Here is an 18571-nt window from a genome sequence, read left to right as displayed (position 1 = left end):
GTTCTATTCTCAACTGTACAAAAGAACATTGCACAGAATGGATGAGGAGACAACACCTTCAGCTCAAAGCATGGTCAGCTGCAGCAAGTTCCTCACAGTAGTATCCAAATGTGTTCCAAGTATCTCTAAGGATGGAGACTCCTGAAGGCTGTCCCCAGCCTTCACATTCCCAACTAATTCTTCTTGGCAACCAAGGTCCAGCAAAGTGTCTCTCACCTTGCCAGCTGCTCTCTAACCTGCTTTAGATTGCCAGTTGCCATCCCTGAACTCCAGAATCCTCCTGGATTTCACATGCCCTGTTGTGATGCCCTTTGGCAGATACTGAGATTGTTAAAACTCCCTATGAAGAGGTGGGCCTGTGAACATGAGGTTTCTTCCAGTTGTCTGAAGAAGGCCTCATGTTCTTCCTGACCATGGACTCTGTAGCAGACCACAACCACCACAACCCACCCATGCTGGTCATTCTGACCCATCACCCATCTCAAAGCAGAGCCCTCTGCAGTCCTGCTGTTCCCACATGAAGGGCAGCTCCTGTTTCTCTCCTTCCCCACCTGGCCTTACTAAAGAGCCTGGATCCATCCATCACAGCACTTCAGTTGTCTGAATTCTCCCACCACATCCCTCTCATCCCAGCAAGACTGCAGCCCTGCAACTGCACATCAACCTCTATTTCCTCATTCAGATAGATCAGAAATTTGACTGGGAACAATATTCCTACAGATACTTCAGAGAGGATGGGATACCCCCTGTTACCTTCAGACTGTTCTTAAGACTAAGGAAGCAAAGTTATATATAAAATTTTTAAGCAACTGAAACATTCAACTCCATCACTTCAGAAAAGCTTCTCTGGAACCATGGAGAAAAACAAAACCTACTGGATAAAGAAACCCATTATTATACTATTGTTTAACCTATGATGCATGAATCACAGAAGTCACTTCAGTAAATTAAGGATCAAAAAGAATACTCTTGGTTGAGCACCTGCACTGAAGCACTGTTTTTTTTTTTCCTATCAGTAAACCTACTACTATTTTGTTGTTTTAGCATGTAAAATATGTATACTTGTGGAGATCTGCTATAAAGCTGAAGTATGCCAAAGCTTAAAAGAAAATGAAAACAGTTCTATAGTGCTGATATCTGTAAGGAAATAACCAGATATAATTTTACCAGTGTTAAGATTGTTTTCTTTCTCCCCCTCTTTGTATCAAACAGAACACTGAGGAAAAAAAAAATCAGTTTAACATTATGAGCACTGGTTTGTTCAAACAAACCAGTTTGTTCTGTTTGCAGAAGTATGTGTTTCTTCACAATACATTAGTTGGTATGACTCGAGCATTATTAAGAATTCAGTTAGTATCATTCAACAAGAACAGATATAGTATTAAAATTACTGTTCTTAAAAGACAATGCATTAGGGAAACTAAAAAATTCTGATGTTAGGAGGCACCAAGTCAGAAGAACGTAGCAAATAAAGCACCTTTATAATAATGTGAAACTTACTGAGAGGAACTGTGTGCTTCAAAATACTTTTAAATACACAGAATTAAAAAAAACCCCTATTTTTAAGAGATCACAAATGCATCCTGAGTTCAGATAGGTAACACAGGAGAAAAACAAAGGTAACAAAGAGCTCAGGTAAGATTTTTATACTGAATCATATAACCGAAGTCTGTATTACGAACAGATGGGTATGACAGACTTGAAAGGAAATACTGTAGGATATCCATTTGGGCACACAGAGTCTTTTTTTCCACATGTAGAAATCACAAAGAGGTTTTATGCTTTTTTCTTTGGTGAAACACCTCACTAACCACATGCAAGTCTAAATGACTGCTTAGCAGTACTACAGCTGTTACCTCTGGACTTAAAAAGTTCATAAATATACATCTATTTAATTCTACGTGTAAATATGAGTTTATTTTATCCCAAGTAATATTAATTCAGAATGAGTTACAAGTAGGTATCTACTTAAATCAAGATATAAACATGATTTGTATTTTCATACATAATTGATAGCTTTGGACCCCTTCAGTTGGCCAACTGAAGACACCTTATATGAGTCAGAATTTGAGACTAAGCCTCAATACCTTTTGAAATACCAGATCTCTTTTTGTTTGGAACATAAGATTGGTACATTTCCATACGGCACATATGTTGCCATACATGTCTAAGATAAAACAACCTTTAGATTTACTTTGTGTGGGGCTGAGGCCAAAATCAACATTTAAGTGGATACTGGTCACAGGTAATTTTGCTTCATAGGCTCTTACTTTCAGTTAAAACCAACCAAGATCTTATCTTACTTGTCCTTGAATTTTACCTTTTATTGGGGTTGTATCCCTATTCCAACCTACAAGTGTGCAAACCCTCTGAATTTCTCAATTTCATTTTCTGAATACAGTAAGATACAGTAAATAATGCATGTATTACGTATTCTCTCCTTCCACAGTCGTGCCACACAGGCAAAAGTAAAGTGTCTGCAGCTTTAAATGTTGTGGAACCTAACTTGTATCACAGATACTGTATTTTATGTTGGAAGATATTTTTCCTCCTTATCTAGTTCATTATTTCTTAAATTAAACACAAAGAAAAGATGGGGCTTCTCTGGGCAAACGTTTCTCAATGCAATGACTTTTCTAGTTTTGATTTTTTCATCTGAACATGTGAGTGTATAGAGGATTTAGTACTATTTTTGCTGTTGGCCATAACTCTTTTAAGCCCAAAATACATTTTGCTTTGTCTTTTCCTTTAATAAAATATTATGTCAAATACATAATTTTAAGGATTCCAGGGAAAAGAAACCAGCTTGAGACTTAATAAGTTGCACCTGTATTTTCCATTACCCCTTGAACTTTTAAGATAACCTTTTCACATTGAAAAGGATTTTATATTTTTATATACTAACAACACGAATCCAGAATAAGAAATGGAAGTATTTTTCTGCTTCTTTAAGCATTCACTAGGAACAACATTTTATCTACTGATTCCCTATAAGACCTGCAATAAAAGGCAGAGACCCTAACAGGACAAGTGGAATCAAAATAAGTCATCAAAGAGAGAACAGCTCCAACATAATTTCAATTACCTTTTAACAAAAAAACCCCTAGAAAACAGGAAGTATTAGATGATCTTTTTAAAATCTTGTGACAGCATCTTGTGCAAAGTGAGATAATATAATCTATCTGTATAGGTTTGAGACCTAAAACTCCTGAGGGGCAGCAGCAGACCCCAGTTAATGGTTACAGGACTACCTATCATGCACCTTGCTGGGCAGAGAAGACAGAAGAAATTAATAGACTTATTTTGTATTGGGCACATACCTGCATTTTTTTATCTTGTTCATTTTCACCTATCATTCCTGTGCCACTGACACTGTCATTTCCATCAATAGACACCTGAAAAACAAAATTCAAATGGGAAAAACATTTACAGGTTATTTTTACTCCTTTGAAAGACAGAGGGTTACAGATGGATCCTGAGGGCTTATTATTTCATAGCTCTCTAGCTCCCTCTTGAAACATGGTGATCCTGTAGTACATTAGCTGTCATAAAACTAAAATCACCACATGCAGCACCTGCATTACAGGACAGGAAAAGGGAGTGCAAAGTTGTTTTATAAATTTTGTAAACTTAACAATACTAAGTTCTAACAGAACAAAAAAAGGAAACATTTATTCCTTCATAATACGGATCTATCTCACTCCCTATTAAGCAGAAATTACTTGTTTTGAACAGCACAGGTAATTTGATTCCAAAGGAGTTAAGACAATATGTATTACATCTCAATTTGAACTAGTCAAATTACAACAGCTAAGCATTGCTCTATGGGTACGTATTGCTCTATGGGTTTGTTTTTAAAAACATTCTACAGGAGAAGAAAGGTATTTCTGCTTTCCAAGGAGCTTATAAAAATATATGAAAGAATATTAGATGTTAATGTGACATTTTTATTTAAATAAAAATATAATTACTCAGTTTAAAAAAAAACAAACAAACCCAACTCTCTCACATGCAGCAACTCGAAGAACAGTCTTATTAGTCACTGTAGAAAAAATTAATTTAAAGTATACTTTATATAGTTTCCCATTCCTTAATGGCCTCTGTATTAAGCACAGGCATTCACAATACTCTCTGCATCCATTATACTCAAGACCAAGATTAATGCACCTTCAAGGTAAAACAATGAAGAGGAAAGTGCCCAAGTAGAGGCAAGTTTACATTACAAAGAGATTGCAAACAGTCTGAAAGCAGGTAATTTTTGGGTGTCTTTTTTTTTTAGAGGAAACAATAGCCATTATGGGACCTTCTCCTGTGGAATTTTTAAAGGGAAGGGAGAGAACCTTCACAGAAAGGAGACTTAAATTACTTCATCCTGAAACTCCTGTTGTTGGTTGAGAAAGCAACTGCTGAAATGAAATTAGAACTTCATAAATGCCCCTGGAAACAAATGATCCAAACAGAATGTGCATGCATATGTGGAGACATGCACAAATCCCAGGAACTGTACTTTGCCAGTAGCCATAATGTTGCAGGAAAAGAGCTTATGGAAGGATAGTATGTGTTGTAACCTCTTCACAGTTCTATCACATACCTCCTGACTTTATGTTCACCAAGAGCAAGGATCTCTTTCTTTTTTCCTTGGCTGCTTTGGAAGGAAGGTGGCATTGACTCAGCTCAAAATTAAGAGGACAATAGTTAAGTCTGCACGTGTTTTGCAAGATGTGAGCAAGTAGTACCATGCCTGAAGGAGAAGTGAGGGGCAATGAAAAATGTACATATTCCACCACTTCCAGTGAGCTTCTGTGTAGTCTCCTTGGATCTCTTTGTATGAACTCTCTTATAGTTTCTGTACTGATCCTGGGCAGCTCACTGATCTTTGCTGTTTCTGCCTGTTACGTAGGACAGGAAAACGGAAGAACCACCACTCTCCAACCTGCCTTTAAAATGTTCTTTGCCCTTTTAAGTTTTGAAAAGAAAACCTTAAAAAAAAAAATACCCAATTTTTAACCTCTCTTTTGCCGTACTGTGAGAATTCTGGAAGGATTCCAAGGCAGATCTTTGAGTTCCTCCTAAAAGACTGTCTTATATTCTAAAGAAAGTTTTAGTCTGCCTTCAATTAAAAACATAACACCTACAGTGAGTCAAATTAAAGGCTATACTAGTGCACCATTTCACTTCCAACAGCAGCCAGCAGCAGATGCTGGACAATACTAAACGAACAGGCCAAGCATGTAGTGATGCATTCCCTAAAATATTCTTCCAACCTCCAAGTAATTTGCGGCTTATGAACTTCCTGAACCAGAAGTCACATGTTCCTACCTAATAGCCATGGACACATTTTTCTTCTATGAATTTATCTAATTACTCTTTGAATCCAGGGATATATTAGCATCCACAATATCCTACAAGCAGTGCTGTGGCTTGATTTTGTGCTTTCTGAAAAAGTATTCTTCCTTTGTTTTTCCTGAACCCATCACCTGAGAGTTTCATCTGATGTTTCCAGCTCTGAAACTGGTACAGACAATGACAAGTCACTACTCTTCTTTGTGCTACTTAAAATTTTATAAGATCCTATCATACAATTACCTCATGTATTTAATTTCTTCCTGTACCTTTTTCAACGTGTCTATAACATTGAAAAGCTGCTATGGAAAGTGTACATTGCCTCACTGTGAAGTGTACAGAGACATGGAGTAGAATCCCAAAACTACAATTCTCCTTTTGGGGTTGTGACCAGTGAGCTATTATTTGCTTTTGTAAGTAAACCAGGTGTAGTACTTGGAAACTCACTTCTACTGACTTTCTCCAGAGGTTTGAGCAGTACCTTTCAGAATAAAGTTCTGAGATGAAAGTTTAAAGAAAATAAATAGAATTTTTCCTAAATGTAGACACAAGTGAACTACAGAAAACAAATTCACATTACAGAATTAAAAAAAAAAGACATACTGAGATAAACAGGGCAAAAATGCAAATTCACTTGCATTTCTTCTGTTTCTTCTCCACCTTCTCAAAACAGAAACTTATCAGAAATTATGATTAATGTAGTTGCTGGTTAAGAAGGGCAAAGTTATGACTGATTTAAACCTAAACATAACAGTAGTTACAGAAAGTGTAAAAGTTTGTCACTACAATTCAACTAACCTTGAATTATCTTTTATTTTATGAAATGTTAAGGCATAGTCAAACACAACACAATTTGACTGGCTGTGTTAGGATCTCTCAATTGTAACAGACAGAAGCCTAATGGAAAGAATAGTGCATAAGCCATTTACTTATCCTAACTGGCCTTCTCCTAGGATTTGACAGTTCTCAGTGACATTAGAAGACAGATTTTAAAATTTATTCTACTCTTTTTCCAGAGCAATACAAGCACTGATGGTCATTATCCAGCAACTGAGACACTGCTGAACTACAGTCCTGAAGTTGCATCACCCATTACTATACTTATATCATGCTTTACAGAAGACCAGTAAGCAAACAGCATGAATTTTGAGCATCATACTACATTTTACTATTGAAAGTATGGATCAAAGAAGTTTTTTCCAAACTCAGTAACCGTCAATTATCTGTTTTATGCTTCATACAATACATTGTCCTTGCCCTGTACACCAGGCCATTCTCTTCCCATTCAGGAAAAAAAGAAATCCAGCACTAGTGGCCAACAAGAATAATTTAACTTTGTCCTTCTCCCCAAACAGTGTCCTTTCAAGAGGCTCCTTTGCAATGCTGTATTATAGAGAAGATTATTATCTAGCTATGTAAATTGCTTTCCAAATCGGTCTGACTTCAGCATTCACTTTTTCTTTTTTCCACAACACTATGCACTGGAGCTGCTCATGATAGTGAAGCACTGTCATGACAATTTGGTGTTCTCTCTTCTAAGAGTCTAAGATTCTCTTAATTATCATTTTAATTCTTAGACGACAGTTGGCTTTTGCTGCTACACTAAAACATTATGGATGGAGAAAACATCTCTCAGTGTACCTTGGCTGCATACTGCTCCAAAGCACTGATGGTGTCTGGGTCGATGGCAGCATCCCCTGTGTGAAGACCTGCCACTGTGCCATCAGCCTGAATGGCTAAAATGGTATCTGACTGTGGCATTTGCACCGTGTGGTGGATGTAGGCAGTAGTTCCATCCTCCAGCTGGACAGCTTGTAATGCACTCTGGTCATAACTGTCTGAGAAAGGGTATTACAAAGTGTTAGGATTCTAAAAGGAACAGCAATGTCTGCATGTTACATGGGAGACTACTGCTCTTTAGAAAATGTCTCCTGAACTCATAAATACATATGAAATATATGAGAAATATAAACATTTAAAATAACATTATGAATAGCACTGAGGAAATGTTTTTCAAGACAATACCTCCTATAGTTTTATTTCTGCACTTATGAAAGTACAAACAAAAATTTATATTGGTCTTTATTTACAAAGGAAATGCTTTCCATTTCATATCCACTCACAATAAAAGTGACATGTATTGATAATACTTCAGATTTTATAATTTGTAGATCTGATAATTTTAAGAACAGAATCATGCAAATATGCAAAGAAACACATAAACTATATGATTACTTTTAACAAAAAATTTTTTTATTACATTCTCTCCTCCTGGTATTGTCACACTGGTTTAAACAGACCTAAAATATATACTTGATCACTTTTTCTAGAGAAGTGGTATTATTTCCAGGACTAGTATAATCATCTTCTACAGAAACATAAGTTATCATTTGGAATAAATACATTTGCATTCTTGACTGCCAGCTGTCACATTTCTGCCCTACTGTCTAATGGCAAAGTCATCAATAGCATGATCTTTAAAATGTAAGCCAATCTCTACATTCTTTAGCTCAAGCAGGATTGACTGATTCTTACCTAATTCTTTCTCTTCCATTTTCACATGCAATTATTGCTGACATCTGTATAAGGTCTTACATTCCCTACTAACATGACATACACTTACTCTAATGTGACCCTGGGTTAAAAAAAATGTGGAATATGCTGGTTTGGATTCTGTTTACAACTGTTATATGAGACCCAAAAAGGGAACCGAACCAGTCTCATTTCAACAATTTTCAGATGTCACAAAGTAAAGGCAACAAGTAATTTACAGTGGGAATCACACTACCTAACATGATAGTTTACAAGAGTATCGTATTTGATACTGCTGAAGTTCTGTTGAACACTAATGTAACGAATCACACTTCAAAAAAGGAAGTTACCTTTCGAGGTGTGATGAATAAAGGCCGTAGTTCCATCTTCCAGCTGAACTGCCTGTCCATCTTCCAGGCGCAAGCTGTCCCCTGTTCACAGAATTACAGAACTTCAACAATAGTCTGAGGAATACCTTAGTTGGAAAGATTAAACACTAAATACCTAGGATTACAAAATACCTAAGATCTCTTAATGACTGTTTCCATTACAATAAGAAATCAAGCTATTATCACGACTGTTAATTAATTGATATCAATATTTATCAGTAATACACTTGCACTTACTGCTTTTAGACATAGGTACATGTTGAACATAAGCAGCAGAACCATCTTCTAATTGAATTACTTGGCCATCCATTAATTTACCATCTGAAATATATAGAATATTTTTAAGAATTCTAATTGTCTAACACAGTTTAAACACACAGTTGATACTTTCCGGATTAAAATATAAATAAAATATTAGCAAGAAATAATGTTTGGTAAAGAGTAAGCACAGTGTGACTGTATGGAGGTTTTAAAATTCTGGTATTATAAAAATGAAAAAGGTCTGCTGTCCTGTCCAGTAGGCAGAATGTTGATATTTTGGTTTGAACTATAAAGATCACTTCGCTTTTGTTTGACTTATATTCTGAATTTAATTTTTGCATCTTATTAGTAGCAGAAAAAAATAATTATTTTATACTATTACTGTAATACCTGTAATTTCCAACTGGAATTGGAACTTCATAAAATTGTACGGATTTTCCCTGACTTTAAACTCCAACGAGAGGGCTAAAAAGGGGATACCATTTCAATATTCATCAACTTCCAGTCCTTTATATACCTTTAGAATTGTGCTGTATGTAAGCAGTGGAGCCATCAGCCAGGGTAACTGCTTGCAAACTTACACCTTCCATGTTTTCTAAGTTGTCCCCATCTGGCAGGGAAAAAAAATTCATGTTCACTATAACCAGCATCAAACCCTAAAAATCTCAACTTAAAGATCTCCATAAATTATTACATCCCCTTAAAGCATACTGACATCAGAAATAATAATGGCAAGTAGTGCTTACTTGCCTTCTGGTTTTTGAACCTTGACCACATATTTGGGTCATACGTTCAAGATTTTGCTCTGTAAACGTGACAGCTAAAATGTTATTTTCCTTAACTAAAAAAATATACAATGACACAAAATAAATAACTACAAATTAGGCCACAAGAGTTAACAATTAATTAACAATAGATATACTTGTATTGATAATTTTGTTTTGTACAACACTAACTGTCATTGATACACACAAAACTATTTAGATTAAAATACGAGAAAGAGTTTGTAATCATGTAAAATCATAATAAAGCTGTCAGAAAACATTAAGTTTAAGCCAGTCTCAGGTCATTAATCTATTTTAAAACTTGTTTAATACACAGATATGAACTGAAGTTACAAAGTATAAAACAGTAAGACTATACTGAGAATAAAATCAGATTTTATATTTTGCATTTTGGCACATTTACACTTCTGTTCTCTTAATTAAGAGATAGTTTCCTTTCAGAATTAAATTAGTGAATCTCAGTTAACTATTGTCTGTTAGATTTTTCATTTCAAATGCACATGAATTTTAGAGTTTTATCTGAGTTTCAAAGAGGAAAGACACAATAATGTAGAGATATTTTAACCTGAAGGTTCACCTTGCACAGCTACAGCTTCTGTTAGACACAGAGTCACGTGCTGGGCCTCCATTCCTCCTCCAGAAAATTCAGTCATTCCCTGAGAGTCTCGATTTATCTGAGCTAATAACATTGTCTACCTAGAAAGAAAGCATTCACAAAGTAGAAAATTTAAATACAGAACCAGAACCAGTTAATCCCAGTTTAATGTGATTTTTATACAGCTGCTACAAATATTTTGTTATGTTTTACATAAAAAAGATGCAAAGAATTATTGACTTACTTGGAAAATACTTCCAAGGAATAAAAGTTATCTGAAATAAGTAAACATTACCTCCTGCATTAACTAAGCTGTTAAGGACTTCAGGTAGTAGTTACTAAATTATAGTGCATCCACCACATTTAGATTTCAGTTAAATATAAATTATTTAACCAATGTAGAAAGAGTAATGGTGGTAATTACAGTATAAGTAATGGTATCTGTTTGTCCCCAGAATTAAAATATAGCTGACAACAGCGGACCTTTACCTGCATAAATTAAACATCTCTCCAGTGCCAGATAGAAACTAGCACACACTGGGAAATACACACTTCATTAGTAAGTCTAACAGAATGATCCAGCTGTTTCCCTAGACTTTTCAGAAAGGTTTCTGTTTAAATTAAAAAAAAAAAAAATCTGTCCTTGAAAATAGTGAAGTATCTCATGATGAAATGTGTTACTTAGACAACAGCATAGTGACTAGGGAGTGACTGCTTTATCTCACAGAACCAGATATAGCCATCCCTTTGGATACTGATTTTTTACCCAGGCAGGTTTCAATATGTGAGATTTATAAGTTTACTGAACCTGAAAGGCTTTTAAAAATTTTCAGTATTACTAAATTAAGAAGCTATAAAGGAAATATACAACATTGCATTCTGCTAACTCAGATGTTGGCTTTAACCACAGGGAGAAAAAAACTTGACCACACATAAAACCAACTGAGTTCTGCAAGCCCTTTAGTTAATGTGACATCCACTTAGATGTGGATGAAAAGTGAGGGGAAAAAAAAACATCACATGGAACTGGAATCTAGGCTACAGAGCATTACATTCCCCCCTCTCCAACCTCTTGATAGTCGAGAGTTTTTCTTACAGTAAGAAGCAGTTAGATAATCTCACAGAAAGGTTACAGATAAACAATCACAGCATTCAATCCTACTATGGTTCTATGACCTGCTGGTTTATAATTCAAGGCAGAGAAGAATAATCTAAGGTTTTTAATTTACTTATGATTACATTTCTAAATAACTAAACTATTTTTAACTCTCGGAAATCTGCCCTTGGACAATTCATCAACAGTCTCAGAGACCACTGAGAAAACCATGCCTATACTGAAAGTAAATAAGGAATGCAAAATTAGACCATGTAGGTACTCCAGCATGCCTGCAGTATTTAAAAGGTCGGTACACTCATTTAGTAGTCGAAAGTTATACCCAAGTCATGTTTTCCAAATACATCCAAGTGTACATAGTGAGCCAGACTATTTCCTAGAGCTGCAGGCAGTTTCTTAGCCTGAGCAGAGGACAAGCCGAGGCACAAGCAGCAGCTCTGGCCACGTGAAGGGCTTCAGCCAGGGCTGTGCACAAATCAGTGTGTTCCCACAGCCCAAACCCCGCTAACTTTTAATGTGCTGTTACACCAAGTGGAGTCAAAATCCCCTTGGCAGGTATGAGGATATTACTGACAGCGTGTGTAACTGTTAAAGAGCCCAGTTAATGGAAAAGATAGAATTTAAAAAAGAAAGTAGAAAGAAAGGGTACCTTTGAGAAGGTTTTAAGCCTCCTGCTTTCGTGTGCTACATGGAAAATCATACAAGAAAAAAAACATGACTAATGATCAGTTTATCAGTAAGAAATATGCCTTCCAAGATTAAAATCCTACATAATTTCTACCTGGAACATAAAGAAGATTAAAATACTTTTCTGTAATATGGAATTTGAACCTGGAATAACTCTGGCATTGAAAAGAAAATACAATTAAGATAGAAACCAAAATATAATTCAAAATGGGTGTGAGAGATTTTTTTAACATCCAAGAGAAGATGGGTAATTCTTCCCAGCATCCTTTTCATGAAAAGCTTTTACAGAAAATGAGGCCACTAAAAGAGTTCTAATACAACCAAAAAAGAGCCAGTGCAGAGAAGTCATCCAGACTAAATCACTCTTATACTAGATGCTTCTGAAGAAAATGAAATAGCAAAGTTTTTTTGGATACTATAATCTAAGGGACAAGGAATTGTATGAGGACGTAAGAGATCCTGAGTTCAACCTCTTCCTCTGCGATCTTCACATCAGTGCCTTTGGACAAGTAACTTCTTTCCTTAATACTCATGACCCCCAATCTCAAAATAGAGAGAAAATACTTAAGAAGCACTTTGCTTGCAAACTAAAAATGGGACAACATGCTGTAGCCTAACCAGAATCAGCCTAGCCAGGCACTGAAGTGGCCCTACTCTCAGCACTCATGTATTATGTAGCAAATAAGATCAGAGAACTGATGCAGTTAAAAAAACTAGCAGCAAAATGAGATTTATTCCAGACGAGTCTGAAGGACTGATTCTCTGGAGTACTGCCAGCTTGTAGGAAGTTAAATTAAGTAATTATGGTATTATACGCTAGTGGTGCACAGAGGGTCTGGTCTGTCTTCTTAACTGCTAACAGAGGTCTGTGGTGTCAGTATTTTCCATTCACTGAATCTTCAGGACACCTCATGGAAGCAGGTTGCAAAACAGCCAGACCATTTCACACAGCAAAGAAAGGCTACACAACCACTGGTTTTGACTAGAACTGTACAGTGAAACAATTCCAGCAGGGACTGCTCCTCAAAGGCCTTTCAGCTCAGGTAAGCCTGATGAGTATTCCTCCAGGGCTTAGGGCTCTTCTCTCACCTTTGGGGCAGGAGTGAGGAATCCCATCAGCACAGACAGCTACACAGTTCTGACAGAGTCTGAGCAGAACCAATGGCTTAAGGGGTCAGTAGCTATTTTGGAAGAAATCTAATACAAGATAAATTCAAGGGCTGAAGGAGCAATAGTATTTGTCTAAATTGTTTCAGTGTTTGTTACTGTAGCATTGCTGACTAACAAGTATCACACATTTGAAAAGAACCAAAGTGAACTGCTGCACACAGAGCAATGTCTACTATTTTCCTCTATTCCACATGATCTGGACAATCACTACCATCTTACACAGTAACTTACACAGACTGTATTGTTGCTTTCTCCCAGTTTTAGCTACTTTAAATGATCCCTTCCAATATATCCTTTTCCCAATCTTCTGTCCTTCCACTAAGTTTCTTACTCTCAGCTCCATCCCTTCTCCTTGAAGTACTAATTTCCTTCTTCAGTCAGTCTTACTATGATACCAAATTTCCAGGACATCCCTCTTCCCAAATATAATCTCACCCTTCTTATCAGAACAATCTAAAATACTTCCACGTCCACACCAGCTCCTTCTGCACCAGCCTCCAAGTCTTCTCTTAGTGCTGGTCTGTTCTACATGCCCATCACACCACTGTCTATCACCTCCCTGCCTCTATGATTTAAGAGATTTCATGTTTAGACCCACCTTGGAAGCACATTCCTCATAACAGGCTGGAGCACTGGAACCCTCCCAGACAGCAACCCCCAGCTCTCACTCCCTTTTTGGTGACAGCAGTTTTGCTCTGTCACTGCTGTGCAGGAGGAGAACCCTCAGCCAAGAGTGCTGCTCCCTTTCAGCCTCTCTTCCTTCTCCCCAGTGGAGAACACAGACTAACCAGACAGGGCTATGAGCTCTGAGAATAAGGAAAGATGTAAAGCTGGCCTGTAGAGAAACGATCGTCCTGTCAGAGATTGCTGCTACAGCATTATTTTGTAAGAGTGGTCAAATACAGGAACAGATTGCCAAGACACGTTATGGGCTCTCCATCCTTGCAGGTGTTTAAGACTCAACTTGACACAGCCCTGGGCAACCCGGTCTAATGAGATCTGCCTCGATCAGGGCAGATAACTTCTGCAAGTCCCTTCCAACTTTAACTGCTCTAGGATAATTTTCATAATGCACACACTTAAAACAGTATCCCCATTCTGCTGGTATATCATCCACCCTCCAAATGTATTTGAATTTTCTTTGCTTTTTCTAAACCAGTCTGTTTTCACCAAACTCGAATCTCTTCCCTTACGTCCACCTCAGTCACTCTCTTCCACTCTCTTTTCCCCTAACTGGCTTATATGCTGCTTTCTCCTGAGCTTCCAGCATATCTGTCTCCATCCTTTTTCCAGTCTGGATCTCACCAGCTTTTTTCCCCTAACCCACCTCATTGCTTTTATTTCTGTGCATTTGCATCACTAAGCATTTTTCTTTAAACCTGTCAGAAGTTTTGTCTGCAAAAATCTGGGAAAATTTCCTTTACCCACTGCAAATACTGCAACTCATTAGTTGAAAAACAGCTGAAAGCACCCATTTTTAGGAAAAGACAGGAACCCTGGGGTGCGGCCTGTGTGGCAGCATATGTGTTCTGCTCAACCTTAAGAGCTGTCCTACAGAAAAGACAAGTACAGGCTCAGTCATGAAGTACTCACTGAAGTGAAAATTTGAGACTTGACTTCCTGAACTCTGTTGCAAATCTTCACAGACCATACTCAAGTTGCAATTTTCAAAGGCACGTTAATGGTATTCAGGAAGACTTTCACAAGGACAGTAACACATCTTGCATTCCTGAAACAATTAGTCACCAAAATACTCCTATGGTATTCATGCAGAGAAAAATCTTACCATTCTTTAAGGTGGTTAGAATACTTCTCAAAAAAAGTCAGCCCCAGACAAAAAAGTTAGACTAAAAATCTCTGAACTGAAAACAGTGTCTGATAGAAGGAAGCAACAGCCAGTAACCCCAATATAACACTGACAGATTAAGTGCACAGGGACAATTTTTATTGAAAAAAAACCCCCAAACCACCAAAAAATCCCAAACCACCCCTTTCCCCCCTGCAAATTATCTGAACAGAAAAAACTGTGAACTCAGGCACATGCTAAATTCTCAACACTCAGGGGAGGTGGTTAAAAATAAAGTATTTTTCATGAAGACTTCATCAAGTTGCCCATCTAGAGACCACCTCTTATATTTTTCCCCACTAACACTCAAATAACATCTGGGTGCCATCACTTGTTTTGGAGAAAAGATGCAATGTTAAAAGAGTGGTTTTTATGTAAACTCAATTCAGCAACTGGAAAGAGGAATCTCCACTAAAACCAGGAATCAAGCAACTAAGGCACAGCAGGTGGACTCAGGCAGCTAAAAAGTGAGGGAAGAGCTGGAAGAGAGCATGGCTGCCATGGAGCAGAAAGGGAACTCGGGGCACTTGGGAACTCCAGCAGCTGAGAGGAAGTACTGCATGGGAAGCCCCCAGTGAAACTGAAAAGTAGCAGGAATTCATCATTTAAAGAATGACTATATCACTGCACGGCTGGACAAAGGAAAAAACCTGCAATAGCAGAAACTCCTTAGAGAAAAAAAGATGATGCTCAGAGGATAATTAACAGGAAATGGAATAAAGTTTGTAATAGCAGTCATGGAAAACTTACTGTTATAAAATACAATCTTGAATGTGCGGAAAGAATTGGGAAAGACAGACAGGAAAAAAGCTACTCCAGACATTCAGTAACCTTGTCATTGTTCACTCCCATCGCGAAGACAGCACTGAGAAGTTTGAAATAATACCCACTTATTTCATTTTAAAAGAAACATCACTTTTATTTTTAATACACTTCTAAATAATGTACAAAACCATTGTAATTTTATAAAATTTATAAAAGTAGCAAATAAAAACCAATCAGGAAAAGTAAGACAGCAAATGACACATAACTTCATAGCAGTAGAACTTTCATTAAGAAATTTTAGAAAACAGCACTCCCATGTTTGACAAAGCTGGATCCCAAAATCAGTTCAAGTATGTCAGCACAGTAATGTAATTAAGCTTTTTCTGAATTGGATACTGGCTGCATTAGGGCCCTTAACAACTGACATGATCGCAAATATCAGTAATTTCACAAAACTAGTCAGAGTAACAAACATTTGTGAAAAACCAAAATTAGTACCTACAATTAACAATCTGGTCAAATACACTTCAATTCATAATTCATATGCAGTATAGCCTTCTGGGTCTCAATGCAAAAAATGTATGGCATGGACTGGAAAATTGCTTGTCCACACAAAGTTTTTTTAGAGGACCCAAGAGGACTTTCAGCATTTTTTTTTTTACTAATTACATGAAGTCATTTGTCACCTATAAGCTTAGAAATACAAACATGGGAGAACTAAAGACTTTACAATCTTACTTCTGTTCCCCTATGATTAACCTTTTGTTAATCTTTTCCAGTATTACAGGAGAAATCTGGAGCAGGGTCAGAAATGAAATCTAGATCCTGTGGGTGCTTCAATAGACATGGATTTCTTTTTTCATCAACAGCCCTTACCTTTTCCAGTACTTTATCACTGCACTGAAACATTGGGGTTTATGCTGTAATCATTCAGACTGACTTCCAACAAATAAATATAACAGACTGTTTAATGTCAGGCACTTCTAAATACTTCTCATATCATCTCAGTGTCTTTTACTGTACCTTCTCCAGTCTTTTGTAAATGTAAAACATAATTAAACATCAGTTTCCACCACATTAATCATCCACACGATAAAATAGAAACAAGGCTGAAACAGAATAAAAATCTCTACTACGGAATTTGGTAACAATAGTTGGATTCAGATAAAGGGGCAAGATATGCAATTTAACAGCAAATTACACAATCATTTTCTAATTTTCTACATGGTAAAGGTGTGTGAATTATAAACCATGGGCTCTAAGCCTGGCCCTGGAAAAGAACCTGACCAAGACTGACAGCACTGCCAACTGCATAAGCTCGATGTACATGCTCAGGGTGGCAGCACAGCTTACCTCCAGAGACTCAGGTGCCCAAAGCAGAGGCTTGCAGTCAAACTGAAGGCTCCTTTTTACAGTATTTCAACTCTTCTGTTCCACAAGAGATACATCCTGATAATAATGCAGTTCAAGACTAATTCACTGCCACAGTGTTGGTATCTCTTCCAAAATAAGAGATAAATGCAAGACCAAATTTATCACTGCCATAACAATGCACAAGTCTGACTTCAGTGAGAGCAGTGAAAACTTGGGCAGTGAGAACCATATTTAGCCTCACAAAATTACTATATGTTCCAGCAGTCTTTTTCCCCAAAAAGTCATTACCATACAGTTTACATGGCAAATACCATCTACAAATTGTGAACGTTAAACCTATTGTCAGAGATCAATGTAGGCACTTTATATATAATATTATGAGATGATGCATATGTGTGTAATTTCACACTGTGGGAGTGCTTAGGTTGCTATTATTTCCAAATGTATGGCATTTAAACACAGGCAAATCCAAAAGCCACCCACCAAGAAGTCCTACACGTGTAGAAAACACTCAGGTTGATCCCAAATATGTTTGCTTACTTCACGTGCTTCTTGGATATACGAGAGAAGAAATTACTGGTTAATCAAAGGAGACCAAAGTAGTTCCACCAGCATGTGAGCTGTCAGCAGTGTTGACAGAAAGCTAATTAAACTCCTGCTGCAGCTCTGGGACAAGCACCTCACAGCAGACACCCAGTTCCATGACCACATCTGCCTTGGGTGCACTATTACAGCAAGACTGCTTCCAAGTGACTACCCCAGTGGGCAGCACAGCCTTCAGCCAGCAGTTTGGAACAATTTAGGAGTCTTCCGACAGCACGGATTCCAAAAATCCTGCGTGGAAGCTGACAAGCAACTGAGATCTGTACAGCACTGTTTGCAGAGGCAGAGACAGCAGGATTCTGAAAACTTTATTAATAAAGTACCAAAGTGTACTAATGCACCTCGTCAATGAGCAATGCAGTAATTAGAGGTATTAGGTGTAGTACAGTGCTGCAGAGGTCTGGCTTGAGAAAGGGTCATCCACATAATCTGTACCAAAACACCCAATTCAGGGGAGACTAAAAACACTGGGAATGCTTGGCTGCGTGCATGGAATGGCCTGCAGACCTACTGCAGCAGGAACAATGGAACTCACCTACCAAAACAGGCCATCAAGTTTCTCTCAACCCAGGTAATATTCCCTGCTCAAAGCTAAGTCATGTTTCTTCTCTCTTGGCCAAACCTGTATTATTAATGCTCAGGTACACCTTTACTAAAAAAAAAACAAACCTCATTTTCTTTACTGTAGACTAACTGGTAATAAATCACTTGAGTTTTAAGAGTAAAAAAAAGTAGAGATAAATAATTATAAAGTGCAAATTCAGGGAAAAAAAGCCTGAAACTATGGTAGGTTATGTGATTATCTGAAAAAAAATCTACAATGTGATTGACAAAGATGAAAAGAACACCCAAACTTAAAATAATTTTTCAGTACACTAATGAGAGAAAGCACAAGATTTCATTCCAGTGAAGTTTCACCCTGAAAGTCATGAAGTGAGAAATGTATTTAAAGCACTTAACAGATGAAACTGTGTGTTTTTAAAAAAATTGGCTTCTGTTTGTTTGTTTTGTTTGTTTGTTTTTGACATCAAGTGTATATATACCTAAAACGCTGACTATATCAAAAAGGTATCCAGGTGATGTGTGTCAGAATTGTATCCAAATTAC

General features: G+C 37.1%; 1 protein-coding gene across 5 annotated transcripts in view; it reads right to left on the bottom strand.

The window, feature by feature from the left end:
• ZNF143 (zinc finger protein 143) overlaps positions 1 to 18146 on the bottom strand; it is a 34289-nt gene extending 16143 nt beyond the window's left edge. Inside the window, exons 1-7 of one of the 5 annotated variants that reach the window (XM_018076018.3) lie at positions 18000 to 18146; positions 9876 to 10006; positions 9043 to 9135; positions 8502 to 8585; positions 8226 to 8306; positions 6985 to 7181; positions 3321 to 3395 (exon numbers count right to left, since the gene is read on the bottom strand). In XM_018076018.3, coding sequence (XP_017931507.1) covers positions 3321 to 3395; positions 6985 to 7181; positions 8226 to 8306; positions 8502 to 8585; positions 9043 to 9135; positions 9876 to 9999 — 654 coding nt within the window. In that variant the 5' untranslated portion in view covers positions 10000 to 10006; positions 18000 to 18146. The remainder of the gene's footprint in view (positions 1 to 3320; positions 3396 to 6984; positions 7182 to 8225; positions 8307 to 8501; positions 8586 to 9042; positions 9136 to 9875; positions 10007 to 17999) is intronic. The other 4 variants (XM_018076019.3, XM_029961041.1, XM_029961042.1 and 1 more) reach the window with 4 other exon arrangements.
• Positions 18147 to 18571: the final 425 nt, after the last annotated feature.

Source organism: Manacus vitellinus, unplaced genomic scaffold, assembly GCF_001715985.3.
Source record: "Manacus vitellinus isolate BGI_N305 unplaced genomic scaffold, ASM171598v3 scaffold_30_pilon, whole genome shotgun sequence".
Taxonomy (NCBI): Eukaryota; Metazoa; Chordata; class Aves; order Passeriformes; family Pipridae; genus Manacus; species Manacus vitellinus.
The sequence above is the reverse complement of the archived record's forward strand: the minus strand, read 5'-3'. Positions and strand labels throughout refer to the sequence as shown.